The sequence below is a fragment of the Mirounga leonina genome, unplaced genomic scaffold (assembly GCF_011800145.1).
Source record: "Mirounga leonina isolate KUSES-001 unplaced genomic scaffold, KU_Mleo_1.0 Mir_92, whole genome shotgun sequence".
In the NCBI taxonomy this organism is placed as follows: domain Eukaryota; kingdom Metazoa; phylum Chordata; class Mammalia; order Carnivora; family Phocidae; genus Mirounga; species Mirounga leonina.
The window spans coordinates 13,072,249-13,098,331 of NW_023270852.1; the positions used below are offsets into that span (position 1 = coordinate 13,072,249).

The following is a 26,083-nucleotide window of genomic DNA, read 5'->3' on the forward strand; positions in this document are numbered from 1 at the left end:
TGACCAAGACCAGCAGAGCCTCCTGCCCTAATCCACCCATCATCTGTTGTCATTGCCATAATTCATTAAGGTTGAGGCCTGAAGGCTCCTGTTGGGACGTCGTCCCCGATCCCAAGGGAAAGCACTTTATCATTAACTCCTGACAGTTCAGATCCCCTTTCCCAGGGGACATATGGGGCCACTTATAAGAGGAGAGAGAAGAGTTGAAATCAGGAGGGACGTGGAAGAGGGAGACCCCCTCCCCCTGAAAGTGGGATTGTAGAAATGGACCTCAGGCCTGATTCAGGAGAGCTATGTGACCTTGGGCAAGTCACCTCCCTTCTCTGAGCCTTTCTTCCTCTGCCAGGCGGAGACAGTGCAGAGAGCGCAGGTACTGACCCACAGTGGGTACTTGGAAAAGGGCTACTCTCTTTCCGGCTCCTAGATCACGGGAGTCCAAAGCACTTGGTGTTGCCTTCCAGAATATCACTAGTCTTGGAGTCAAAGGCAGGGCCCGTCCCACCCCACACTCCAACAGAACAAGGCCTGGGCCAGGACAGCCACACTGGGGTCTCCAGAACCTGTTCTGGGACCAGTAATGTTGAGCTATCCGTCCAGAACCTGTTCTGGGACCAGTAATGTTGAGCTATCCGTGGCTGCCCCCTGGTGGCCTAATTGAGTCACTGCAGCCTATCCCTGAGCCTGGGCAGTGACATTGGCCTCCTGGCATTGGGGCATTTCCAGTCTCACCCACCCTCTCTCTAGGCTTCAGAACTAGCTGGTCAGTCCAAGGCCAGATCCAGGGAAGAATTCCAGCCCCTGAGCACTTGGACAATAATCTTGTCCCAGCTGCAGGCAGGTAAGAGGGGGAGACTCAAGGGGCTTAGCCCCAGCCTGTGAAACTGGCCAGGAAACCCATTCCAGTCTGGCATCCACCTCCCCTTCTCAGGGGGAGGCTGAGCCTGGAACATGGAACCTGGAGGAACCTTCAGTTCCCAAGACCCCATCCATCCACTGGCCTTCCCCAGAGCCGGATCCTATGAATCAGAGGTCATGTGACCCATCTCCACCCCCTTTGCCCAGCCCCCATTGGCTGAGGCTAAGGTTGGAAGGTCAGCCTGTCTGCCTGCTGAGCCCCTGGAGAGAGGCCGGTAATGAGGCACTAGGCAGAGGCAGGAATGTGGTGTCTGGCCCCTTCCCAGGGAGTCCCAAATAGGTCTCTGAACAGCTCATTATCTCCCCCACTTGCCAGGGCCTTGTCTTCCTGGAGGAGATAACCAGGCAGTGCCCAGTGAGGGCAGCCTCCTGGGGTAAGGCAGGGCCCACCTCTTGAGGGGCATGCATAGGCATCAAGGGACACCTGAGACTCTTCTTCCTAATTTAATAAAGCTCCTGTGACTCTGTGACCTTGTGTCTCAGAGGAGCTGGTGGGGGGCTGCCCTGAGTCCCTCACAGGCTACACCCAGGCCCTGGCCCAGACTCTGGACTGCAGCAGGGAAAGGGGCTCGCTCCAGCTGGGGTCTGTCCTGGCCAGGGTCAGGACCAGCCTTCCCCAGCCTGGCTGCACAGGCGTGCAATGGGAATGGCATGGAGCTGGGCCGGGGCTCTGCCTGTGGCTAAACAGCTCAGGGCCCGGGTTCCCCCAGCTTCACGGCACTAGGCACTCACGTCTGGGCCTCCTGAACTCCTGGCCCCTCCTACACCAGAACACCTAAAACCCCCAACCAATCACAGGCCTCAGCAACACAGGATAAAATATACAGATATATTTATATTATCAAAAGGCCCCCAAAGTGGGGAAGGGGCACCAGGCAGCCTGGGCCCTCCCAGTCAGCCTAGACTGGAGGGGGCTCCTGAGGTCCCCCAGGCCCAGCTCTAGGCTACGGAGAGACATACCCAAGAGCTCCCTCCCCATCCCAGCTGAGTGTTCCTTTAGAGCATCCACTTTTTGCTGTTCTGGAGTTTGGGACAAGGGGGTGGGCACCCTTCCAGCGGGGCCCCAAGGCCTTGGGCCTCTGCAAGGATGGTGGTCCCCCAGAGTTCCTGACTGACGCCCATCCCATCTCTCCAACCCCTCAAACTCAGGGTGGGTGACCCTGGACAGGGGAGCAAGGCCAAGCCAGGAGGGCTGAGCACCTGGACAGAGCCCATGAGGGGTTCCTCCTCAGGCAGACCCTGCTGCCCTCCACTTCCTGGCCAGGGAACCCGGTGCTGCAGTCAGGATGTGGGGCGTGGGGGTGAGGCTTCCTCATGCGCCCCCTGCTGGCTCACACCGGGCACGTAGGGCATGAGGGTGTCCGAACAGGAAGGCTTCATGGCAGCAGAGTCCCAGAGGCAGGGGCTGGCTCCAGCGCGCTCAGACGTTGCGGAGGAGCTGTGGGAAGGCACAGAAGCCCAGATTCCATAAGCACTTTGTGAAGGTTCACAGGGGCCGGCGGCCACTCTGTAATGCTGGCCTGGGAGTGCTCAGGTCAGCTGGGGTCCCCCAGGGCCAGGCAAAGAGGGGACTCCTGTGAACTACGCGGACCAAAAGAGCCTGTCAGGATTGGTAGGAGGACAGAGGGAGGGGGCAGGGCGGGGGCAATCAGAAGTGGAGAGGTGACTCAAGTGGAAGGTGGACCCAGCCAGGCCCCGGCCCTCTGCCCGCAGGGACTGAAAGCCACTCACAGAAAGGGGGTCCGCAGCAAAGGCGGCCACACTCCGGCGCATCTCGTTCTCACTGCCACGCAGGGGGATCAAGGACACGCTGCCCAGCCGGACCTCAGGCACTGCCCGGGACACACGGGAAGGCTCCGAGGGCCACACCAGGCCGTCGTGCTGGGGAGCAGGTAAGAGGAGGGCACTCAGCTCAGCCGGACGCTCAGCTCCTGGTCCACCCGCCCTTTCCAGAAACGCCTCCAGCTATGAGCCGAGGTGACACCCTCAGCTTTGATCCCAGTCAATATGAGAAGCGGCTGTTAGAGGAGAACATGACGGTATCCCTGGCAAAACGCAGCCAGTGATGTTACCCCACAAACTCCCACCTCCAGGTCCACAGATTGCTCCAAGAATGCAGCACCAAGAAGACCATTCTAGAGGAACGTGTGTGCCTCCTTTCACCAGGAACCGAGAAAGCCACCTGTTACCCTTTAGGCTTGACTACCAAGAAGCTCAGGGCTAAAAGGGTGCAGCTTAGGGCCCTGGTACAGTTCTGTCTCCCCTTTCCCCGGATAATTCTGAGCTCTCATTTAAAATCTATGGCTGGAGTCCACCCCCCTCCCCCCACCCTGGCCCTGCGCTGGCTCGAAGCCCTTCCTAGCCTGTTCCCACCCGGCCCACTGCAGCGGCCACCTGACTCCCTCAGTTCCTCCTCCCCTGCACGCCGCATCCAGAATGAGACCTCTCTGACGCAAACCTGCACACCATTTTCTTGCTTCAAACTCTCCCTTCAAACTGCTGACTAGGTCAAATTCGGCTTCCTGGGAATGGCCTTTAAGGCTCTCTGAGATCTGGCTCCTGACTCCCTCCCTTTCCAGCGTCAACTTCTGGCACTCCTGGTTTCTCTCTTTGCACCCTGCCGGGCAAGCTGTGGTTCTCTTGCCATGCCTTTGCATCAACTGTTCCCTCTGCCTAGAAGCCGCCCCCCACCACCCCCTTTGCAGGGTGAAGGCTTCGTCATCCTCAGACTCAGCTCCCGAGACACCCCCTCCCTGCCGCCTTCCCCACCCACCCGCCACCTCCCCCAGGTAGGGTCCCCGGGCTTTTCTCTGTCTCCACACACTGATCACACTGGGCTACTGAACAGGCCACTTCGAGGTCTGTGTTCCTTTCCACCTGGGGAGCGCCTGAGGGCGGGGGTCTGCACCCCCTGTCTCTAGCATGCCTGGCTTGGGGCTGGACCAGCATGGCCTCTAGGAAGGGCTTACTGAGTGAATGAACAAATGAATTAAAAGCAACTTAAAATCTGCTTGAAGCAATTGGTGGCCTATATAGTGAAGAAACAAACATACCCATTGCCCAGAATGGAAGCCTCCCAGGACCCCACCCTCCTCCTGGTACCTGCACAAAGAGGAAGGTGGCAAACCACTCCCGGAGTTCCATCTGCGTCTCACAGCAGAGGTACCTGTGGGGTAGGGCACAGATATGGACACTGCCAAGGCTGAGCAGGGAACACCCTGCCTGTCTCCCCAGCCCAGGGCCTCCGGGCAGGGCACAGATGTGGATAGTGAAGGGACCCAACCAAAGGGGACACGCAACCATCCCTCCTCAGCCTGGGGTCTCAGGCCAGGGCCCTCACTCACCACTGCTGCTTCTCATGCTTCTCAGTCTCGTGCACCACTGTGAAGCCCCAGCTGCAGGGGAGGGGCAGGTGGAGTCATTTGTCAGCCCACGGAGGCCTCCCAGCCCAGGTGCCCAGGACAGAGCCCAGACGCCTGGGCCAGAGCCAGGGAGCAGAGGTCAGGGCCTTCTTGCAAGCACAGCACATTCTGGCCACCACCTCTTCCTCTCAGCCCACACCAGCCTCCCAGGCCCCTGGCTCCCCACCCCCTAGTCCCTGCGAGACAACCAGGCACAGCCTGCGGGAGGAGAGGAGAAAGTCAGGAAACCAGGTCTAGCGACTGCAATTAATAACAATAATGGTGGCCTTGCATCACTTTCCATCTCAAAAACATACAGCCACCCTCTGAAACAGGTGTACCATTATTTTCTGCCTTCTACAGATGTGGGAAGTGAGGCACAGGAAGGGCCCAGAGGTAGTGGGTGACAGGATTTCAATCCAGGCCAGTGGTTCGCAAACATGAGCAAGCATCGGAGTCCCCTGGATGGCTTGTTACCACACAGACTGCTGGCCCCACCCCCAGGGTCCATGACTCAGCAGGTCTGGGGTGGGGCCGAGAGTCTGGGAGACCATACCCTCAGAACTATGGTGCCAACCCCTGTCAAGTTCAAAGCCCCGCCACCCCCCCAATCGGTTCTGAGCTCTCACAGGCCCCAGCCCCAGCTCACCAGGTGGGTGGCCGCAATTTCTTCTTCACTCCCAGGTAGACTTTGAGACTCCTGACAGGCCACTCCTTCTCAGGCCGGTGACTCTGGGATGGGGGAGGGCAGAGGGACGGCACTCAGTCAGTGGGGGCAGGAATTGGGGTCACTGTGTACCTCCCACCTCCCTCTCCCCAGCCCTCTTTGCATCCCAGCACAGGGAACCTCCTCCAGGAAGCCTTCCAGACAAAGCCCTTCCTGTTCACGATCCAGCCCAACTGAGCCCCCCAGGCCTCTCTCCCTGCAGCGGCATCAGACAGTCAACCCTCAGTCCCCGCAGCGGCTGTCCCCGCAGGACGACACAGAGCAGTGATCCCCAAGCCCTCCCTGCTGCCCTGCAAACCGGAGAATGGACTCGCAGCATCAGCTGACCCAGACTGTCTGTGGAGGGAGAAGTCTGCACATCACCCTCCGCACCAAACTGAAGGAGCGCGTAGGACCTAAGAACCCCAGCTGGCTGCTTCAGTGCGTCTGTCTCCGGTCATTCATTCCTCACCCCTCTCCACCCCACGGAGGCTCCAGGGTTGACCGTGTGAACAGCTACTAGCTCTTGGGTTCCACCAGGGGAAGGCTCATGACTCACGCTGAAGCAGGATGGCTCTTTGGTAGACCAAAGGAAGAACTTTCCAGTGGTCTAGGTCAGGCAGGGAGAGACCGATGTACTGGGGAGGGGCAGCAGATCACTGACAAGCACACCTCTGGCCCCCCGGCCCTGCACATGGGTCCGGCCTTGGAAGGAGCAGGCTGGTTCCAAGGCAGAGGTATGGGAGCAGTGACCCCCAAGGAAGAGGCGGATTGGGGGTCAAGCTAATGAGCCTTCCTCTTGCTTTGGGGGCCACCTGCTCCAAGCCCTGCCCCCACCAGGCACCCCAGGCAGCAGCCAGGCACCAGGGTGGATGGTAGGGGAGGGGACTCACTTACAACCAAAACTGGGGGTCAAAGATTGAGCCGCCTCCACCCTGCTCCCACCACTGCTCCCAGCCACCCCCAGGCATGGCTCCACAGGGGACTAGAGGATGGCCAGGGAGGTGGAAAGTTCTGGGGATTGGTAGACTCCCTGTGAGGCTACTAAAGGATGGGCTGCCTAGGGATGAGGGGAGACCTGGGTGCTGTCAGAGGGGATGTAGCTTAAGAGGACTTACTAGGACCTACTGCCCTGCTTTTACCCTGATCCTCCCTGAGAACCAAGGCCCTGATGGAGAAACCCTATGTCTCCTACACATAGCACCTGACCTGACAATGGCTATGTGCCCAAGAGGGCCTGGAGCAAACTGGGCTGCAGGCAGGAGGGCACGGGGCAGTGGGATGGGAAATCAGGCTGCGGAGACTGGGCAAACACAGTGTGGGTGAATACAACAAAGAAGAAAACCTCCATGCAGGCAGGGAAGAAGCCAGGCCGAGAGCACTAAAGACGTCAGACGGCAGGTTGGAAGGAACCAGGTCATGGGGGTAAAAAGACTGGAGACAGGGGTCATGAAAGAAATGGGTGTGCAGGCAGGGAAAACAGCAGGCTCGGGGCAGGACGGGGGGAAACTAGGTTGCAAGTACGGAAGGCAGCAGGCTGAGGGAATGGAAAGCAGGCTGAGGGCCTGGAAGAAGTTGAGCTGTGGGTGCCAGGGAAAGAGAACCAGAAGCAAGGGGTAGAGTGAGTTGTGAGTGGAAGCAACAGGCTCATGGGTGTGACACAGGAATGACGATGGTTCTAGTCAGGGTTTGGAGATAACTGTGGGAGTCAAGGAATTCAAGCCAGGCTGTGGCTCCCTGAGAATTCAAAAAACACTGTCCTCAGACCTCCCCTTCCTCAGGCTCTGGTGTGTGTGGGCTGGCGTATGCGTGGCGCACATGTGACAGGACAGTGGCTGAGGTGGGGAGGGGGAGGGGGACATCAGTCAATGTGGGACGTCGTTTCTAATCAAACAGCTCATGTTTCCTGCATCTCTGAGGTATGAGGTCACTGGAAGAGAATAAAGTTCACCCCTTGATGCTCAAAGATCTCTGCTGGAACCAAGATTTTTCTAGAATGTGACTCTCCAAGGTGTTTAACAATGGAAAGATGCCCGGGACGAAGCATCTTCCATTTAACATATCCTGAATTGCTGGGTATTGTCCCAATTTCAAATATTCGGTCTGTTGTACCATAAACCAGCAAATACCAGAATTACCAACACATCAGTAGCCCAACCACACCCTCCTGGGGCTTCTGTCAGGGCGAAGGGGCTGGCTGCCATTCAGAGAGCACCACTTGGCCCTGCACTGAGCAGCCCATCTGCTGAGGCCTTGATTCCTGTGTTTCAGGGAATAAAGAGCTTAAACTCTGATGCTAACAAACCTGAGTTTGAATTCCAGGTTACCACCTAGAGATTGCCTTAGGCAAGTCACACAAAGCCTGTTTTCTCGCCTGTGAAATGGGGACAATATCCAATATCCCTCCTCAGGAAGGACAATAACGAGATTACGTGTCCTAGTACGTGGAGGGCTGGGCACCAAATCTAGCTCGATAAACATTAGATCTTTTTCCTTCTTCTAGTTCTCCTGACTTCTCCCCTCCATGCTAAGGGGTCAGCAGCTGCTTCTCCAGGTGCCTCGGCCATCCTCCTTCTCCTCTGCCCACACTGATGGTCTTGCTCTGCGCCAAGGGGCTCATACAAAGAGGGGGTCAGGGACATAACATCCCAGAGCCAAGGGAGACTGACGGGAGAGGTGAACAGACCCAGAAGTAAGTAATCATAGAGGGAGGCAAAAGAGAGAAGACCAGGCATTCCCCACAAGGGTCTGTAGGAGCCCAGACTGCATTAGTAGAGGTAGAATGTGCAAAGAGAGGGAGGTGAGGGTCCTAGTCTATCTGCTCTGCTCCGTCCATGGCAGCTAGGCCTGTCCAGTGTCCTCAGGAGAGGCAAGGGGCAGGAAGGACAGAGGCTGTGCAGCTGAGTGGTAGAGGCAGCTGTGGGAGCTCAGGCTAGAACGCTGGGCTTGGAAACACATTTCCGCTGCCCACCTCTGCAGACATCTACGCTTTGTGGCCTGAGGCATAGCTGGGACCCACAGGGCCATCACAGGAGGCAGGCTCTCAGCTGAACTGGAGGAAGGGCCTTCTCCCAGGCAGAACTATCCCTCTAGGAACAGTGCAGTCCCGAGGGAGGAGTGGATAAGCTCCCCTCTCCCAGGGGTGTGCACGTAAGGGCTGGCAAGCAGCCAGGGAGGCTGAGCAGGAACTCCTACCCCAGGTGGGATTATACCACAAGCCTAGGCAGTCCCAGCCCAGCATTGTAGGATCAGGGCGGCGGGGGGGCAGGGGGGGGCGGGGGGGCAGGGGGGCGGTACAGACGTTCTGATAGGCTGGAAACTCTCTGCAGGGTCAGGAAGAGGATGGCTCCAGGGCTGGCGGAAGATGAGGATCAGACTCTAATTCAAACCTAGGGGCCTCCGCTCCTGGCTCCACAGCCTCCACATGGAGTTCTCTGCAAAGCATCACACTGATGGGGGTTCTACCCTGGGGAAAGGACTCTGGGGCAGGGCTGGCGATGAAGGGCAGGAGCCTAGGGCACAAGCCACAGGGTGGGAGCCCGTGCTGACTGGCAAGGGGTCAGGGAACCATGCCTGGGGGCGGCCAAGAACTCTGGCTGTGTCCCCACGCTCCCACCAGGCTCGCTTGGCCCCCAGGCGGTGTAAGGAAGCTGGCAGTTGGCTCACAGCTACTCACGGTCTCAGGGGCCCCGCTCCACGACCTCTGGCTCTGTTTGATAGAGGATCAGGGTTATGGAAGAAGGAGGTCCGGGTCCAGAGCCAGGACAGTGTGTGCAGTGATGGGCTGGGGCAGGTACGTACAGAAGATGTGGGAGGCATGGTGCCAAGATGTGGGAGGACACCTGGCATGTGGACAGAGTGGGCATGGAGGAGGGACAACCTGTGAGGTGGCGGGGCCTGCAGGGGCCGAAAGTGGGGGCTGTCACCATGTAGCATGTTCTTGTAGGTGCCACGACAAGGCACAGGCGAGACGGCATGAGCCTGATGTGACAGCATCCAGGTGCTAGAGCCTGGTGGGGCCACGAGGCACAGAAGAGTGGCCACCGAGGGCCACCGCGGAAGGGTCCCGAGAGTCTCTAGCTCTCCCCCGCCACTGTGCCATCCCGGGCCCTGCGATGGGGATGCTCCCACTGGCAGACACTGGCAAATGTTTGGAAACAGGTGTGTGAACACACCTGGATGCCAGTGCTCATTGCACGGCCGGACCCCCGGGGTCACTTACCCGGATCTCCTTGTAGAGCCGCAGGCAGCTGCTGTTCAGGATGAAGTATCGATCGTGAAAGCCACCTGAGGGCAGGCCCAGGCCCAAGAGGCTACGGTCCTCACGGAACTTCATCATGCCGTGCTTGGTGTCGCCCACATGGCTGGCTGGGGGAAGACTGGAGTGGGCATGGGCTGCCCCGACACCCAGCCCAAGGACACGGACATCCAGGGGAGGGTCCCAGGATGAAGAGAACCACCCCAGCCTGTCCCGGCCACCAACGAGGCCTGACCGCGAGGCACCCTCTGCCTGAGCGGCTCCTGCCGAGCACCAGCAGCTCCTGCCCAGCCCTGCTCCAGCTGAAGGGACCCACCAGCCTGCCCAGCCCTGTGGGCAACCCCCCCAGGTGCACCACCTACCCAGGTACAGCAGCATGGCCTCCATGGACTGGTGCTTCTTCACCACCAGGTAGCTGTCTGTGCCCAGCCCGTGCAGGATGGGCAGCACCTTCTCCGCAAAGTGCAGGGGGCGCTCTGGGGAGAGGTCGCACCCGCTGTTACCACGTGGCCTCACAGCACCGAGGCCTGGCGTGCACATGTAGCACCTACATGTCCCCGGGCTCCGTCCACTCCCAACGCCTACTAGCACCGTCACATGCCACCAGCAGGACCGTCCTTTCCACCCCCGAGCTTCAGGCTCAACACATCTGGCTGGGACCAAAGCTGCTCCAACCCGCATGTCTAAAAGCAAGCCAGCGATCCTTCCTGTGTGTCCCCATCAAGGAAAACACCACCCACCAAACCACTCAAGCCAGAAACAAAGCCTCCCCATCTTCCCTCCATATGTCGAATCTCTTTGCTTCTGTCCATCATCGTTGCCACACTGGCCCATGTTACCATTTGTCCTTGGACTAATGCCGTGGCCTTCCATGTGATCTCCAGCATGTGTTTCATTTCCCGCCCCCACCTCTCCGTACCCAACAGCAAGGAACAACCTCTCCAAACTCCCATCGCTAACCCTTGCATCGTGGTCAGGCCCGGTGGCTGCCTCTGTCTCCAGCCCCACCCCATGACACGACCCCTTCACTGCTACCTCAAGCTCCTCGAAAGGGTGATGTCCATGGCTACCCCAGGGCCTTTGCCTGTGCTGCTACGACTGCCCAGAGGCACTCTTCTTCCCCCTTTACCAAGTAACTCCTACTCGTCTTCACCTCCCAGCACGGGGACTCCAAAGCCTGAGCGCCTGAAAACTCCGGCGGCGCTGTGGCCCTTTCCTGCACCGCAGTTATCACAGCCTTAGTTGTACGATTATCACAACGATCACGGCATTCATGTCCCTTCCAGACCACACTAACCCCCGCGAGGGGAGGGATGGTGTGTCTGGCTCCCCAGCCCAGTGGCTGGCACTCAACAAATCACAGGAACAGATACACCCTCATCACCACTGCTATTCAGACCATCCTTCATCCTAAAATGCCTTCATCACCCTCTTCACCACCATGGCTCCCTCACACTGCCGTCACCATCACCCTCACAAACACCACCACACCCCACCCCGCCCCGTCCCTCTTGTGTGGTCATCACCACTACTACTCCCTTCATCGCCAATCCCATTAACGAATTCAGCACCACCCCCTCGAAAGCAACACCATTCTGACACCGAGAAAGCATCGTCATACCTCCTCCACTGCCCTTCCCATCAGCCACATTACAGCCATCCCCTCAAACTCTGCCAGCACACTATCACCAACGTCACTGAGATGACAGTGAGACAGCAGCATCCATCCTCCAACACTCCCTTGGCCACCACTGTTGCCACACTGTGGGTTGCAGCCCAGACAGGTACGGGCCATGCCATACTCTGCCCCAACCCTGGTGGCCACCCACCTGCCTCCTCCCTCTCATTGACCTCGAAGCAGGTCCAGTAGTCCCTCTCCCTGATGCCCACATTCCTGCGATCCAGGATCTCCAGGGTGAGCTCCTCAGCTGTCATGGATGCTGGGATCTGCGGTGGCCGAGGAGGAAGAGGTCAGCCCGCACCCCCACCCCTGCCCCTGCTCTGCCCCAACCTCACCGTGTGATCCAGGGGCTGAGCCCACCCTTCAGGTCCTCTAGAGTCCTAGGATGCTGGGGGAGTGTCTCTAAGTACCCCTGAGGAGCTGGGTGGGGAGGAGGCAAAGAGACGGGCCCTGGCACCAGCCACATACAGGTTCCAAAGGAGGGTTCCCCCTTGGGTTGGAAGCTCTGCTCCCCTGGTCACCTGAGCCTATTATGCCTGGCCCAACCTGACTTTCCTGGTCCCCTGGCTTCTAGGTCCCTAGCCCCCACCTTGATATGCTGTTCTGTGTCCGCCTTCTTCTCCTCCAGGTACACTGTGCAGATGAAGTCACCGGCATGCTGTGAGGAGACAGGGCTGAGCTAGAGGTCTGGGCAGTGGGTGCAGGCAGCTGTCCCGAGCCCCCTCACCCAGGCCCTGTCTTTCACCTGGGTCCCACTGGCAGTGCCAGCCACACGCATCTTCACAATGGCAGTGATCTCCTCCCGCTGTTTCCTCAGCTCCTCCTCATCTACCTTCGGTGGGGTGGGGGGAGACACAGATGATCACTGCCACGCAAGAGGCTCATCCCTGCCCTCCACTGCCCACTGGCCAAGAACGCACACTGAACACCACCACATAGTGGCTGATGAGGTCTTCCACCACACGGCCAGCCTTGTAGTCCTGCCCATCGGTCTGGAAGAGCGTGGGTCCAAACACAATAGCCAAGTTGTGTGTGTTCATCTGGTTTGTGTCTGAGAAGCACTGGACGCTGGACAGGGAAAGACAGAAGGCATGAGTGAGAAGTACAGTCCAGAACCTCCCCACTTCACCTTCCCAGTTCCAAGCAGGTCCATGACTGGCTCCTGGAGTCAGGTCAGGGAAGGTCCTGGTCAGAGTGCACCACTAGTTAAGGGGAAGTGGCAATAGTCTTTCTGGCCATGTCTTCGGTCCTGGGGAGGAATAGAGCTGGGAAGCTGGGAGATCTGGCCAAGGTCCCCTGGGTCCTAGGTGAAATTTCCTCTATTCCCCGCCCCCCCCCCCCTCCACCAACCCCCTGCAGGAAGTAAGTTGGGAGACAAAGTTCCAAAATCAGGGCACATCAAAGTCAACATTCAGTTTCCAGGCCTACCTGGTTCTGAGGAGAGGGCAGTTGGCCAGGTTGGGAGTAGAAGAATCTTTCCCACCCCATCCCCCCCAGAGCCATACAATAGTACGCTGCTCACCAGTACAGGTGGCTGATAAGGGCCTTCACTGTGGCGCGGTTGACTGGAGGCAGGCGAGCCAGGAGCTCTCTGTACCTGGAGACCTTTTCCTCCTCATCCTCAATCTCTGGGTTGGGAGAGATAGATCAGGTCAAGAAGCCCCCCCCCCCCCCCCCCAGCCATCTCCCCTGTCCCACCCCTCTGGCTGCTCTGCCTCTCATCCCAGGGGACAGCACTTCCTGATTCTGTTTAGAGTGACAACGGAAGGAGCAGCAGAGGAAGGGAGGGGAACTGGAGCTTGTCCCCTGGGGCATGCCTCGTCCAAGTGTCCAAGTGCATGGATGGACAGTGGAAGGGAGGGAATCTGGGATGGGAGTGGCCCAGCCAGCAGCACTAGCCCGGGTCTCGGGCTGGACAAGGACTGCGGGGCCCACCTGAGGTGTCCAGCCAGGCCAGGCGCTGGGCGCGAGTGAAGAGCCCATCGGGCAGGTCTCGCAGGAAGCGCTTGAGTGCTGAGGAGACATCGTCCACGTGCTGCTCCCCCTCCTTGAGGCGCACAGACCGAGCGTCCTGCCGCAGGCTCTCCAGCAGCCGCTGAGTCTTTGACGTCTGCCCACACTTGCGGTAGATGCCCTCCGACGTCAGGCCTGGAGAGGGGTGGGACTGAGCCGGGGGCGGGACCTCACAGCTAGGCCAGGGCGATGCTGGGAAGGTGGGGCTTGGCCTGGAGGGCAGTCTCGCGGGTGGAGCGGGGCCTGTGTCACGGGGGCGGGGCTCACCACACTGCGTGATGTAGTCCACACAGCGGTACACAATCACGGGGATATCGGAGTCTCCGAGCTGCTGCTCCGACAGCGTGTCCCCCGAGCTGGCCGCTGCTTTCTGGATGGCCCCCAGCCAGCCCGTGAAGTCCAGCCGTCGCTCCCCCTGGATGTACAGCGTCCTGGGTGTGGGGGGAGAGTCGGTCACTTGGGGGCTTACCCCTGTCCGACCCCCCCCCCCAAGCCTCTCAGACTGCTCCAGGCTTCTCAGAGGCCCCCACGGAGTCCAGGGCTCACCTCCTTCGCTCCACCAGCACCAGCACCTGGTTCTCGCTGTCCCCTTGGACGGCTGTGGAGGGGCCGGTCAAGGTGAGGCCCGGTTCATGGTCCCCAACCGACTCCCTCCTGAGGCTCTCTGGGTACAGAGGTCCCTGGGACCCACCCCCCAATACATGGAGTTGCTGAGATAAACCCCAAGGGCAGGAGAGGACATAAGAGGGTAGGCTGGCTCCTTCTAGCCAGGCCAGGGTAGAGTTCAGACTTCCAGGGAGGCGCTGGGGGCCTGGGAGCCCAGGATAGGGTGCCCTAGAAGTTAGGGGCCCAGGGCTGGGTCCACGCACAAAGCTCCTGCAGTTTCCGAAGTTGTAGCGGCTCCTCGCAGGGTCCCTCTGGGAAGACAGCACGGAGCTCAGAGCCAGTGAGGGAGAACCAGCCCTCCTGGGTCCGCTGTAGGCTCAGGCCAGCTTTGTAGGGTAGGCGCCCAAGCCGCTCAAAATCCCGGGTCAGCAGATCTTCAGCCAAGGGAGGTATGAATGCCTAGTGTGGAGGCCAGGAGAAAGGGAAGGTAGCCAAGGAGACCGCATCAGCCAACAGCCCTGCCTGCCTGGGACCCTCCAGCTCTTTGGCTCGTGGGCATGTGCCAATTTCTCACCCAGCTATCTCCTCTCTCTTCCCCAGGGCAGAACCCAGCACAGTTCATGAACTCAGGTATCATGCCCCACTTCATACCCACTCTGAGGTGTCCTCCTCTGGAAAATGTTCCCAGACACCTTCAGGGATGCCCCTCCTCTGCCCTCTGTTGCAGCACTGATAACTGTATTGTTGCTGTCTGGGCCCCATCTGTCTCCCCCACCAGCAAAGGAACCACCGAAGAGCCAGGACCAAGACTGGTTCAGCTGGGTGCCCTGGGCTCAAAGGACTGACCATCAGAAGGCTCACAGATGACTGATAAAGCAAATAAGAGTCACAGGCCCTCACAGCATAGGGGGACCCTGTAGGGCACCTGGCTCTGGTCCCCAGGGGAGAGCTCTGCAGCCTCCTTCTTCCAGAACAAGGAACTCACTCCCTCTGGAGTCAGTACTGTCCATCCTAAGATGGCTCTGTTATTCATTATTAAACATGTATTGAGCACCGATGGAGTGCAAGGCCCACAGCCCTTCTTCCACAGGTCTCCTGACCTCCCAGCTAGGGGACTGCAGATTATGTTGGGCCCTTGGCCCAAGCAGCCTGCCCTATGTCTGCTCCCTTCATTCATGAGGTAGGGGAGCTGGGGTACCTGGGTCCCTGGACTCAGGAGGTCCTACCCTGGGCCCTGTCAGACTCCCCACACCTGCCCACTACCCCAGGCCCACCTTAGCAATGCACTTGACCCACTCACGAGCCAGCTCTGCACTCTCCAGCCCAAACAGGTATAGCCGCTCTCCCTCTGTGTACACCTCAAAGGTGTGCTCAAAGCTGTAGATACACAAGCCAGGATTCAGGCCCACCCAGCCCAGCCATGACCCACCCCACGCAGCCCTGCCTCCACCCCCTGCCCACTGTCCTTTCTTGGCCCCCTAAGAGGTGGTGGGAAAGCCCTAGCCTGGGGCCTCAGGAGACCCGGCTCCAGCCCCAGGTTGCTGTGTGCCCCTGGGAAGGTTCTGCCCCTCTCTGGGCCTTTTCCGTTTCCTCAATCGGGGGTTAGACCTTACGGCAATAACAGTCTGTGATTCAGCCCCAGGGGTGCTCACCCATGGGTGTCAGGAGGGGGCACTGCCAGGCACACAATCTCGCTGGCCCGAATCTCCCCGTTGGGGGTCACTGCCCGCTCATTCTCATAGTAGCTCAAGACCCCGTCGCTAAGGACACACCAGCGTCGGCTGAACTCTGGGGAGAAGTTGGGCAGGGGAGACATGAGGGAGCCCCCACCCTCCCCTGAAAACCACCTCTGTATCCTCCCTGGGCCCCCAATCCCACCTGACCCGTGTCCTCTTCACTCTAACTCACAAGCTTCCCCCAGTTCCATCCTCCTCCCTGCAGCCCGCCACCCCAGCCCAGCCCACACCTCTCCCCTGGACTGCTGCAGTGACTTCCTCACTGGTTCCTAGTCTCACTTCTTCCAAGATTCAAAAGTGATCTAGGTAAAACCAGACTCCGTCCTTCCTCTGCTCAAAACCTTTCCATGCCCCCCTCCCCTTATCCTATATTCCTTACGCTGGCATTCAAGGCCCTGCTGGGTCTGCCCCCACCCACCTCTCCAGCTGCCTCTCTGACCACTCCTGGGCACCTCACCCTCCCCACTTTTGCTTACCTTGTTCCCTCCACCCACACCCTCCACCCTCCGAGTCCAGCCCACATGCCACAGGAAGCTTCCATGCCCACCCTGCGCTCTCGCCCTCCCTGCCAGTGGCACCCCTTGCTCTATACTCTGTCCCCTCCTATAACGGCTCTGAGGAAACTGACAAGATCCCAGAAAGGAAAAGAAATGCGAATCTGGACCAGGAAAGGCAGGAGAAAGAACCGAATATCAAGGCCATGCAGGCTCATACAGTTCACAGCACTGAGCTTCACATTGTCTCAGAGCTTCCTGGCACCCAGGGCAAAAAGGATGACTCAGGCAGTTACATAAATGACATTATCAGGCAGAGGGAGGTAGACTAGGGGCACTGCCCCAAGGGCAGTGAGGTGATGAACAGCACAGAGTGCCAAAGAAATCTCTTTGGGTGCTAGAGGGCTTCAGAGAGGGGTGCTCAGGGATGCAGAGCAACGGTCTCAACAATATTCCCACAGTCCTGTCTGCGAGGCTATGACCTCTGTCCTCTGAGGGCAGTGTATCCCAGAGCCTGCCCCCACAGGCTGGGCCCCTCCAGGAGCACCAGCCCTGCCTCAGTTACTCTTCGTCCCGCAACGTCTGCCAAGTGCCCACTGTGCTAGGAGCCGTTCTAGGTGCTGGGGTACAGTGGTTACCAAGGGGAGCTTACAGAGTGTTAAGCTGTCTGTTTATAGATGTGTCCAGTGTTTCTCTGTGCCCCACTGGACACATCTATAAATAGACAAATTAATGTCAGCTAAGTGGTGTGAAATTAGGGAAAAAGTAGGGTAAATAGGGCATGCTCTTTTGGATAAAATGGTCATGGATGAGGTCTCTAAGGAGTAACATTTAAACACTGGACTGAAGTGAGGGGACTGATCATGCAGATATCTTGGGGAAAAGCATTTTAGGCAGGGGGCAGAGCAAATGCAAAGGCCCTGGGGGAAGTGAATGTACATGTTTGAGAAACAGCAAGGAGGCCAGTAAAGCTGCAGCAGAGTGAGTGAGGGGAGAGGGGTCACAGGTCATAAGGTGGGAGGGTTGACGTGCAGGTCCCTGTGGGATGTGGGAAGGACTGTGGATTGTACTGAGTTGGGGAGCAAATGGAAGGCAAAGATGACAAAGGGATGGGGCTCTAAGCTTAGCTCCGTCTGGCTCCAAATGCCAGATGCCCAGCAACCAGCAGGTGCTCAATAATGGCTTTTTTAGCCTAAAGGAACTCTAGCAGTGACTTGCTCTGCAGTGCCAGGCCCCACTCCCACCCCTACTGGCCCGTTTATTAAGCATCTACTTATCCCAGAGACTACATCCCAGAAGCCCTCTAGAGGGACTCTGCCACAGTATACTTGGTGGACTCATGGGTCCACCAGCCCAGCCTGCCCTTGCTTCTCTGGCCCTGCACCATGCCAGAATGCCATGGCAGGAACGGGGTCTGGCCTGGCACCCACCTTCCCGGGCACGGCGGTCCTGCAGCAGCTTGCCGGCCGAAGCGGTCTTGTAGAGAAAGCCACTGTGGCTCACAGTTGGCAAGACAACTGAGTAGTGCTTTTCCAGGGGCTTCGTTGACTCCAGCCGAGGTACCTCTTTAGGGAAGGTGTGGGGGCGGGGGGCGGAGGAATGGCTGCTCATGCTCGCCATCCCAGGGTGTCCCCCTCACCCCCGCCTAGCTTACATTCAAGTCACAGCCCCGTGACTGTCACCCTCAGGCTCTCACTGCCACATCCCGGGCTCTGCCCAAGGCATTCTCCACCTCTCCCCACTTGTGCAAATTCTAAGGCCCAGCTCCAGTACCTCCCCTGCCAGGAAGCCCTCCTGACTCCCCAGCCCAGCCCAGCCCACTCTCTCTGCGGAGGTGCAGGGCAAGCACACTAGAATGAGGGGTCTTAGGCAAACTCACTAACAATCCCCAGAAGGAGGTTTGTCCCAGATAATACAAAGCCTAAGGAAGCAGCCCGTCTCCAGCCCTGCTCCCAGCGGTCCCAAAGGCCAAGCCAGCTGGGTGGTCTCCTGTGCCTCCCTGGACACCTGGGCTTGCTCCAGCCCAGCACACCCCACCCACCCGTGGCCACGAGCCGAGCTCTGGCCGCCGAGCTCCACCCTTGGTCCTCGGAAATGGCCCCAGAGGCCAGCCCTGAGCCATGACCAGCAGTGCTCACCCCCCACCTTCCCCTCCTTACCCAGCCGGAGAGGGACAGCCCAATGGGACCCAACCCCAGTCTGCGACAAAGCCCCGCCCAGACAAAGCAGCAGACAGGGCTGCCGTCACCGTGGGTCACTCGCACACAGAGAAATGCAACCCCCACACAGCAATTCAGATACTCTGCAGCTACACAAACCCCAAAGCCCTCAACATCCCAGGGGCAAGGAGACACAGATCCACTGTGGCTCAGAGATGCACGGACACGGGCACACAGATGCCACCCTCAAGGCCCACACTGCAGGGCAGGGAGGGACCCACAAATCCAGAAAGAGAGATGCAGAGACAGACACAAAGGGACACACATAGGAAGGGGAAGCCAGACACAAATGTACACTGACATGCAAACCCAAACATACCCCAAGCCACACGCTGTTGTACCAGGGCCCCTCAAGGAGCTGCAATCACAGCTCAAGTGGTACATCTATCTGACCTCACAGGGTCATGCACAGCTTCTGGCAGACCCCCACCCAGCACCCCTATCAAAGGGCCAGACCGTGGCAGCAGGAGGGCCCCCATTCCTCGAGGTGGACAGTCCCACTGGCCACTCACCCGTGGTCCGGTTGTTCCGAAGGAATTCCATCTGCAGTATCTGGCCTGCCTGCTCAGCAAGAGCCAGGGGCGTGGGAGCCTCAGGATCCCCTGAGAAGCAGTTGACCCCAGCCCCACAGCCCAGGAGAGCTTGGGTCTCAGCCAGGTCTGTGGTAGTGACTGTAGCACACAGAGCCTGGGGGGGGGGGGGGGGGGGGGGTCAGCCTAAGCCAGAGGGGGGGGCCAGTGGGAAAGGGGGCTTGGGGGAGGAGAGGAAGAGGAAGGAGTCACCCAAGTCTGGAGGCCCATCCTCAGGTTCAAAGAGGCAGGAAGGACAGAGAGAGAAAGGAGAGGGGGAGGAAGAGAAAGGCCAAGGGATTAGGAGGGTGGGTAGGGGCCGCCCCAGGGACCCAGGGCTCACCCCTACTAGCAGCCCCTAGGACCCAATCAGCTGCCAAGCCTGTTCTCTAGAGGATCTCAAGCTCCTTCTGCCTTGTGGAAGGGCAGAGGGGGGTGCTTTGTAGCTAATTCCTCCCACATTTGAATTCCTCACCGCCTGCCCAGCCCTCCCGACCAATGGGAGTTGCTGCCCCTCCTAGCTGGCGGGCTAGCCTGGGCTGGGTTGGGGGCTGGACGCCTGGGTTCCTGGGAGGTGGAGGCCTGGCTCCCACTGGGCTTCTAGCTGGCCTGAGCCTGCCTGGGTGGGGCTGCTTGGGGGAGGGGCTGAAGGCCAATCAGAGGTCACAAGTGGCATCCCCCTGCCTCGGTGCAGGCAACCTCCCACTCAGGCTGAGCCAGACCAGGGCCCAGGGCTTGGCTCCCAGCCTGTCAGGGCCTGGGGCCCATGTGGGGCCTCAGCTTCAGTGGGGTGTGGATGGGGGTGGGTCAGAGCAGCCAGCTGTTTTTCATGAGCCTGACAGGAAATAGCATCCCCATCAAGTTCACTCCTTTTGGCAGGATTCACAAGGAGCAGGACGGTCCGGGAGACAGAGGAATCAGGAGGGGAGGGAGGCCGACAGATGCTGGGGATGTGGATTTGGCCCAAGGGTCAGGCCTGACTCCTCCTTGCTTTGCCCCAACTCTCCCTGTGGCTTAGGCAGGGCCCTTCCGCCTTCTGGGCCTCAGTTTCCCCATATGCCAACTCATCACTGTGAGCTGATGGAAGAGATGAGCTGAGACAGAGAGAGCAATAAAGGGGGGCGGGTAGAAAGAAAGCAGGTGGTCTCCAGGGGCCCCAGAGGCCCAGTGCCCTGACCTTGTCCAGTTCCTCCTGGTTGCCAAAGAGCGGGTGGTAGCGGCGGTACTTGCCCTCACGGTATTTGGCCTCCAGGTGGCGCCGCCGGGCACCAGGGCTGCTGTTGGGCTGCAGAGCCTCACTGGGGGGCACGTTGGCGGCCCAGAAGTGGTTCCCAGTGCCATTGCCCAGATGTAAGAAGAGCTGTGGGTGTGGGCAAGAGGTCAGACGGGCAGCCTATGGCCAGGCCCATGTGTCTGGTAAAATCTTTGTTTTGAGGTTGTCAGGAGAGGGGCTGGGCGAGCCAGGCCACCCACCCACTTTCCCATCAGGGAAGCTGAGGGGCAGCCTGGCCAGTCGGTGGCTATGGGCCCAAACCCAGTTCCTCAGCTCAATGACAGGACGAGAGGCAGACAGTCCGACAGCTGGATGCCCCAAGCCTGGTGTCTGGTTGGGGGCCTTGCTATTTCCCCCACCCAGTCCCACATCTGGAATTCTGCATTCCTGAGGCTATCACAGCTTGGGCGAGGGTGGGGGGCGGGGTAGCTAACCTGTCAGCCAATGGGGTGGGTAAGGATTTTGGAAACCTCTCCTGTCCTTGACATTCCTCTCTGGGATCAGGGGAGGAGGAGCAGGGGTAGATGCTGGGGGCGCAGATGCAGGGGTCCAGTCATCAGGGGACTAGTTTATTAATCCTTTCACTTTGCTGATCATTCGTCCCACAGCCATTTCCCGGGCCCCCCATCCTGCCTCTTTGTCAGGTCCTGTGTGGGGATGCTGGGTCATGGAAGAGAAAAAGCAGAAACAGACCCTGCCACCCCTGACTCAACTCTGTGACTTTGGGCAAGCCATCTTCTCTCCCTGGGCCTCCATGTCCTCATCTTTAAACTGGGGATTCTAACCCTAACTCACAGGGGATGTGACAGCCAAACTGCACTGGGGCCTGCAGCTAGGCTGGGGCTGTCAGGAAGGCCCCGTGCGGTCAGCCTCCTGCTGTAGGTTCTCCTCTGTAACCACCACACACCTCGGTGTGGGGACCCTAAGTAGATAGGGGCACATGCACATGTAAGTGTGCCCCCAGACGCATGTGCTCATACACACTGGCGTATGTGCGTGCAAATGAAGTAAATAGTTTAGGCTCTGCATGACAGTTTGTTGTGTATTCCCTTTTTTTTTTTTAACCAACCCTTTAAAACTGTAAAAACATTCTTAGCTCACTGGCCAGTTTGGTGAGTTTGCCAAAAATCAACTTTTCCAAAATCCCCACCCACTAGATGATCCCAAAGATCTCTTCTAGCTCCAGGGGGCCAAGGTCTGTGAGTGGGGAGAGGGGTGGGGAGACCCAGGTAGCGGTGGAGTGGAGCAGACCCCAAATGCAGGTGGCAAGCAAGGCCTCCCCACCTCGATGAGTGTTTCAGTCCACACCTTCCTGTCCATCTTCAGGCTCCGCACCTTGGAGACACCAGCGCCCAGGCCACGGTGCTCCCCTGCAGACAGAGGGCCCTCACCTTCACATGAGCACTTACCTTCCCGCCCTCCCTGCCTCCCTGTGGAGCCCAAACAGGGGCAGACATGGAGAGGCTGTTCCCAGTGCCGGCCACACACATCCCTGCTCCAGGCACCACAGAACTGAAAAGTCACCCCCCGCCCCCCCCCCCCGCCCCAGGTCACTCTGCACAGCCCAGCCACTGTGATCTTTTTGATTTTTTTTTTTTAAAGTAAGCTCTATGCCCAACATGGGGCTTGAACTCATGACCCCGATCCCCACTCTGAGATCAAGAGTCACATACCAACTGAGCCAGAGTGCCCCTAGAGTGATTTCCTTAAAATGCAAATCCCCTTATTTCAAATCCCTGCTTTAGACCCCCCAGTGGCTCCCCAGAATTAGATCTAAATTCCTTACCTGCTTCTCCTGCAATCTCATCTCAGAATTTCCCCCAACCCCAATCCTGCTCAGCCATACTCTCCTCCCTCTTCTAATCAGCCAACTCATTCCTGCCTCAGGGCCTTTGCACTCACAGTTCTTTCTGCCTGGACTCTCTTCCCCCATCTCCCCAAGGCTGGCTCCCTCCTCACATTTAGGTCTCAGCTGACAGGTCATCTCCTCAGACAGGGCTTCCTGACAAACACATTCTCTGCCTAGCACTTTATTACCTGATATTTCTATTGGTTTGTATATGTATTTGCTGCCTCTCCCCACTAGAATGTAAGCTGCCTGATGGCAGGAACCTTGAGTGTCTGCTTTAGGGTATAGCCTCTGTGCCTAGAACAAAGTCTGGCATGCAGTGAGCACTAAGTAAATCTCTGTGGAATGAGAGGCCAGGGCAAGTTGGGGCTGGAGAGAATGCAGCCTTACCTCAGCTACAGGTCTGAAGGAGCCCTGGGGTAGGGAGCAGGCTGGGGCACTAGGAGCACCTAGCACCACCTAGTTTTGGCTTCAGCCTCACCCCCTCTGCAGCCTCCTATGGAGCACCTCATCCACACCAGTCACCCACACCCCTCTGTGAGCTGACAACTTTCTAAATCAAGTCATTTCTTTCCTGAACGCAGACCTCACAGCCCCAGGCCTCCTGGACGTTTGCCCTAGCTCAGCACCTCCCCAGAACTGCCCCAGATCCCCATCTCAAGCTGCCCAAAGCTGCCACCTGGGCATCATCAGCTCCCCTGAGAGCCAAATCCCTAACACCCCCCGGTGTCTGGCACAGCATAGACCCCCAATCAATGCCAGGTGGAGAGATGAATGCATCTTGGACTCCAGCCTCTGTCTTTCTCTCCCTCCTCATCTGATCTGTCACGGCGACTTTGACACCACAGATCCTGTACATCCCTTGAGTTCTCTGCATCACTTCCCCAGACCAGGCCTTAGCCTGTTCCTCTCTCTCATGGAGCCATTAACAGCCTCCAGTCTCAGATTCCACCCACCAGCCAGGGTCTGAGGCATGAATCTGACCATGGCCCTCCCACCCCTGCCTCCCATCTCCTCCAGATGAAACATCAGCTCCTCCCACTGCATGCAGAGCCCTGCTAGCCCCGCCTGTCTCACTTCCCTCCACCCCTCTGATGTGACGGGGAGGGGGTGGTGCTGGACCCCAACTGGCCTGGGCTCAAATCCAGACTTACTTGCCGGGCCACCCGCAATGAACCATTTCCCCTCTCTGGGCCTCAGTGTCCTACCCACGGCGTGTGCAGTCAAATCCCTGCCTTGCAATTTAAGGACTGCAGGCTCATCACAGTAAGAAAGGCCTGGAGCACAGATGCAACTTCATCGACAAGGATCTGACTACCGTCTTGGCTTCGGCCCCTCTGGCCAGACAGGCCACCTGCCATCCCGACACACCAGCCCTGTCGTGCCTCAGCCTGGTGCCCCAGCCCCACACACCTGCACAGCGCTTGCAGATGACGACACAGAGGTTGATGGAGGCCCAGTCAGGCTGGGCAGCTCCGCAGTCGGCACAGAACCTGTTGGGGGCCATGGCCCAGATGCGCTCGGCCACCTCCGAGGTAGACAGGGCCTCAGCAATGGCTCCCTGCATGGCCTCCAGCCACTGCTCCTTCTCTAGCTCCGATTCGGCCGAGAAGCTAGGGACACAGGAGTGGGGGTGGGGGCTGGTGGGGAGAGGGCTCAGAGATTTGCGGGCAGCATGAAGAGGCACAGCATGAAGTGGGAGGAGCAAGGAGTTGAGCACTCATAACCGGAAGAGGGAGGCATCCTGGGTCTGTGAGGAAGGTGGGCATGGACAGAAGCAAGGGTACCATGAACCTAAGAGACACGTGGGGGCTGGGGGAGCCCAGGCAGGCACTGCCCCACCCAGGAAATAGAAGAGGCTGCTGGGAAGAAATGATGCCTGAGCTAGACTTGACAGATGAGAAGGGCTTAGCCAGGAGAAGAGGTGGAAAGTCATTCGACAGAGGGAATAGCATGTGCAAAGGGGCAGAATGGTACATGGGGCATTCTGGGACCTGCGGCCAAGACGGGCAGACTGGCAGAGAGGAGGCCGGAGACATATACGCACAAGCCTGTGCTGGGCAGAGGAGGTCAAAGTGCACCGAGAGGTCAACAGAGAAGCAGTGGAGGGTTTCAGTGGGGCAGAGGAGAGGGTAAAGAGATGTCTTCTCTGGTTCTTTCTTTCCCTGCCACCACCACCCCACCTATGTGTGCAGTCAAGATTCGGCTACCCCTATAACTCACTACCATGGCCAAAAAAGGTGTCACTGCTAGAGATTTGATAGACATTAATGCTGCCTGACCAGAGTGCTGAAGACCGTGCTCATCCAAGAAGTCCTCACACGTGGAATCTGCAGGCTGCCAAGGCCTTAGCTAAGCACTACGCCTGTCTTCGTGTTCTTACATCCGGTGGGCTCGGCCTACATATGTCAGGCTGATGGAGACCCTTGGTGCTGAACACCAAATCAACCTAATTAAAGTTGATGACAACAAGAAACTTGGTGAATAGGCAGGCCTCTGTAAAACCGACAGTCAAGGAAAACACTGGAAAGTGGCTGGTCGCAGTTGTATGGTAGTTAAGGATGATGGCAAAGAATCTCAGGCCAAGGATGTCATCCAAGATTACTTCAAAGGCAAGAAATAAGCAAATAAAAACTTGGCTTTCAACAAAAAGAAAAGATCAGATCCCACTGGCAGTCACAGACAGGCAGCCAATGCACGAGGCGGTGCCGCCACTGGGCCAGAGACCTCCCTGGCCTGGGACAAAATGGGGAGGGACTGAGGGGAGGGGCCAAACGGAGGTGAGAGAGCCATGGAGGCAAGGCAGGGGTTGTGGCGGGCATGCAAGGGGCTGCGTGGGAGGGGCAGGCATCCCCATGGGTGGAGACAGGGGCCTGGGAGGTCCAGGGAGTCAAGGAGGAAGTCACGGGGGACATACATCCACAAAACTGTTGGACATGCAGGTCTGGAGCTCAGGACAAAGTCCCTGTGGAAGACAGAGATCGAAGCTAAGGACAAAGGCCAGGACAGCGGAGGTGCGATGGTGCTAATGTTGACAGTTACCACGCACTGAGTCAGGGAACAGCTTTACCAAGACTGCCATGGTCTTACTCACAGAGGAAGAGAACTGAGGCACAGAGAGGTCAAGCGATGTGCCCGGGTCATACAGTGATTCAGTGGTGGACCCAGGATGTTATGGACTGAACTGTGTCCCCCAGTGTGACTGCATCTGGAGATAGGGCCTTTGGGAAGTAATTAAGGTTAAATAATGTCATAAGAGTAGGACTCTAATCTGACAAGACTGGTTTCTTTATAAAAAGAGGAAGGGACACCAGATAGCTCACTGTCTCTCTACCTGCACACAGAGGAAAAGCCGTGTGAGAACACAGTGAGGAGGTGGCCATCTACAAGCCAGGAAGAGGGGCCTCACCAGAAACTAACTCTGATGGCTCCTTGACCTTGGACTTCCAGCCTTTAGAACTGTGAGAAAATAAACTTCCATTGTTGAAGCCCCACCCCCCCATCTGTGCTACACTGTCATGCACGGCAGCCAAGCTGACTAATACACATGACACGACCTTGGGCTTGGCCCAGTGCCCCAGAGGTGGCAGCTGACGGCCTAGGAGCGAGCAAGGGGAAGGGGGGATGGTGATGGCCAGAGGGGGGTGGGGTAAAAGGGAGACTTCTTAGAAGGGAAGGGTCAGAGAAGGTTAGTGAGTGAAGGTAAAGGATGGGGGCGGGGCTGGGAAGGGAGGGGAGAAATCCATTCTAGAAGAAGGGGCAGCTTCCCACATAAGCAAGAAGAAAATCCTGGCAGAGATGATGCAGGTAAGCGAGGGGAGACAGGCTTACCTGAAGATGCGGTAGGGGGTGGTGAGGTCGAAGCTGCGCCGGTCTGCTTCCTTCACGTTGCCTACACTCATGTCAATGAAGGTGATGCCAATGCCCAGGTGGTACTCCTGGCAGGTAGGGGGGAGGGGGTGAGGGCAAGGCCTGGGGGCAGGGCTCAAGGCCCAGGGAGGGATAGAGAGGAAGAGGAGGTAGTACCTTAGGGACTAGAAAGTACCTTGGAAGGAGATAAAGAGGGCTCAGGAATCTGGACATGGGTAAATGGACCCAGGGTCAGGGGCCATGTAGCAACAGGGAAGAGAGGGCAGGGGGCAGGGCAGTGGTGGGAAGATAATCCTCAGGGACCAGGCAGGGGGCAGGGACAGAACTAGGAGCAGGAAGGGTGGGCAGCACAGGGCTGAGCTCAGCCAGGGGAAGGAAGAAAGGGAAGGGGCAGGGCTGAGGGGCTGAGGGACCAGGGTGGGCAGGGGGTAGGGCTGAGGGACCAAGTGGGCACAGGGCAGGGGGAACGCTGAGGGACCAGGTGGGCAGGGGG

At 58.3% G+C, this 26,083-nt stretch overlaps 1 protein-coding gene and 1 pseudogene across 9 annotated transcripts in view; one reads left to right on the forward strand and one right to left on the reverse strand.

The window, feature by feature from the left end:
* Positions 1–1,730: 1,730 nt before the first annotated feature.
* ARAP1 (ArfGAP with RhoGAP domain, ankyrin repeat and PH domain 1) overlaps positions 1,731–26,083 on the reverse strand; it is a 62,513-nt gene continuing 38,160 nt past the window's right edge. For 4 of the 9 annotated variants that reach the window (XM_034995592.1, XM_034995591.1, XM_034995597.1 and 1 more), the window contains 25 exons: positions 25,552–25,658; positions 23,134–23,333; positions 21,156–21,241; positions 19,776–19,958; positions 18,542–18,716; positions 17,241–17,375; positions 15,233–15,368; positions 14,855–14,957; positions 13,844–14,039; positions 13,521–13,572; positions 13,242–13,405; positions 12,897–13,109; positions 12,484–12,589; positions 11,882–12,029; positions 11,707–11,793; positions 11,551–11,619; positions 11,110–11,227; positions 9,643–9,756; positions 9,245–9,390; positions 8,699–8,731; positions 4,966–5,048; positions 4,260–4,310; positions 4,018–4,081; positions 2,647–2,796; positions 1,731–2,353 (listed from right to left, as the gene is read on the reverse strand). In XM_034995592.1, the coding sequence (XP_034851483.1) occupies positions 2,336–2,353; positions 2,647–2,796; positions 4,018–4,081; positions 4,260–4,310; positions 4,966–5,048; positions 8,699–8,731; positions 9,245–9,390; positions 9,643–9,756; positions 11,110–11,227; positions 11,551–11,619; positions 11,707–11,793; positions 11,882–12,029; positions 12,484–12,589; positions 12,897–13,109; positions 13,242–13,405; positions 13,521–13,572; positions 13,844–14,039; positions 14,855–14,957; positions 15,233–15,368; positions 17,241–17,375; positions 18,542–18,716; positions 19,776–19,958; positions 21,156–21,241; positions 23,134–23,333; positions 25,552–25,658 (2,937 nt within the window). In that variant the 3' untranslated portion in view covers positions 1,731–2,335. Of the gene's footprint in view, positions 2,354–2,646; positions 2,797–4,017; positions 4,082–4,259; positions 4,311–4,965; positions 5,049–8,295; positions 9,033–9,244; positions 9,391–9,642; positions 9,757–11,109; positions 11,228–11,550; positions 11,620–11,706; positions 11,794–11,881; positions 12,030–12,483; positions 12,590–12,896; positions 13,110–13,241; positions 13,406–13,520; positions 13,573–13,843; positions 14,040–14,854; positions 14,958–15,232; positions 15,369–17,240; positions 17,376–18,541; positions 18,717–19,775; positions 19,959–21,155; positions 21,242–23,133; positions 23,334–25,551; positions 25,659–26,083 lie in introns of those variants that run through there. The other 5 variants (XR_004677525.1, XR_004677526.1, XM_034995595.1 and 2 more) reach the window with 5 other exon arrangements.
* LOC118004291 lies at positions 23,948–24,343 on the forward strand (annotated as a pseudogene).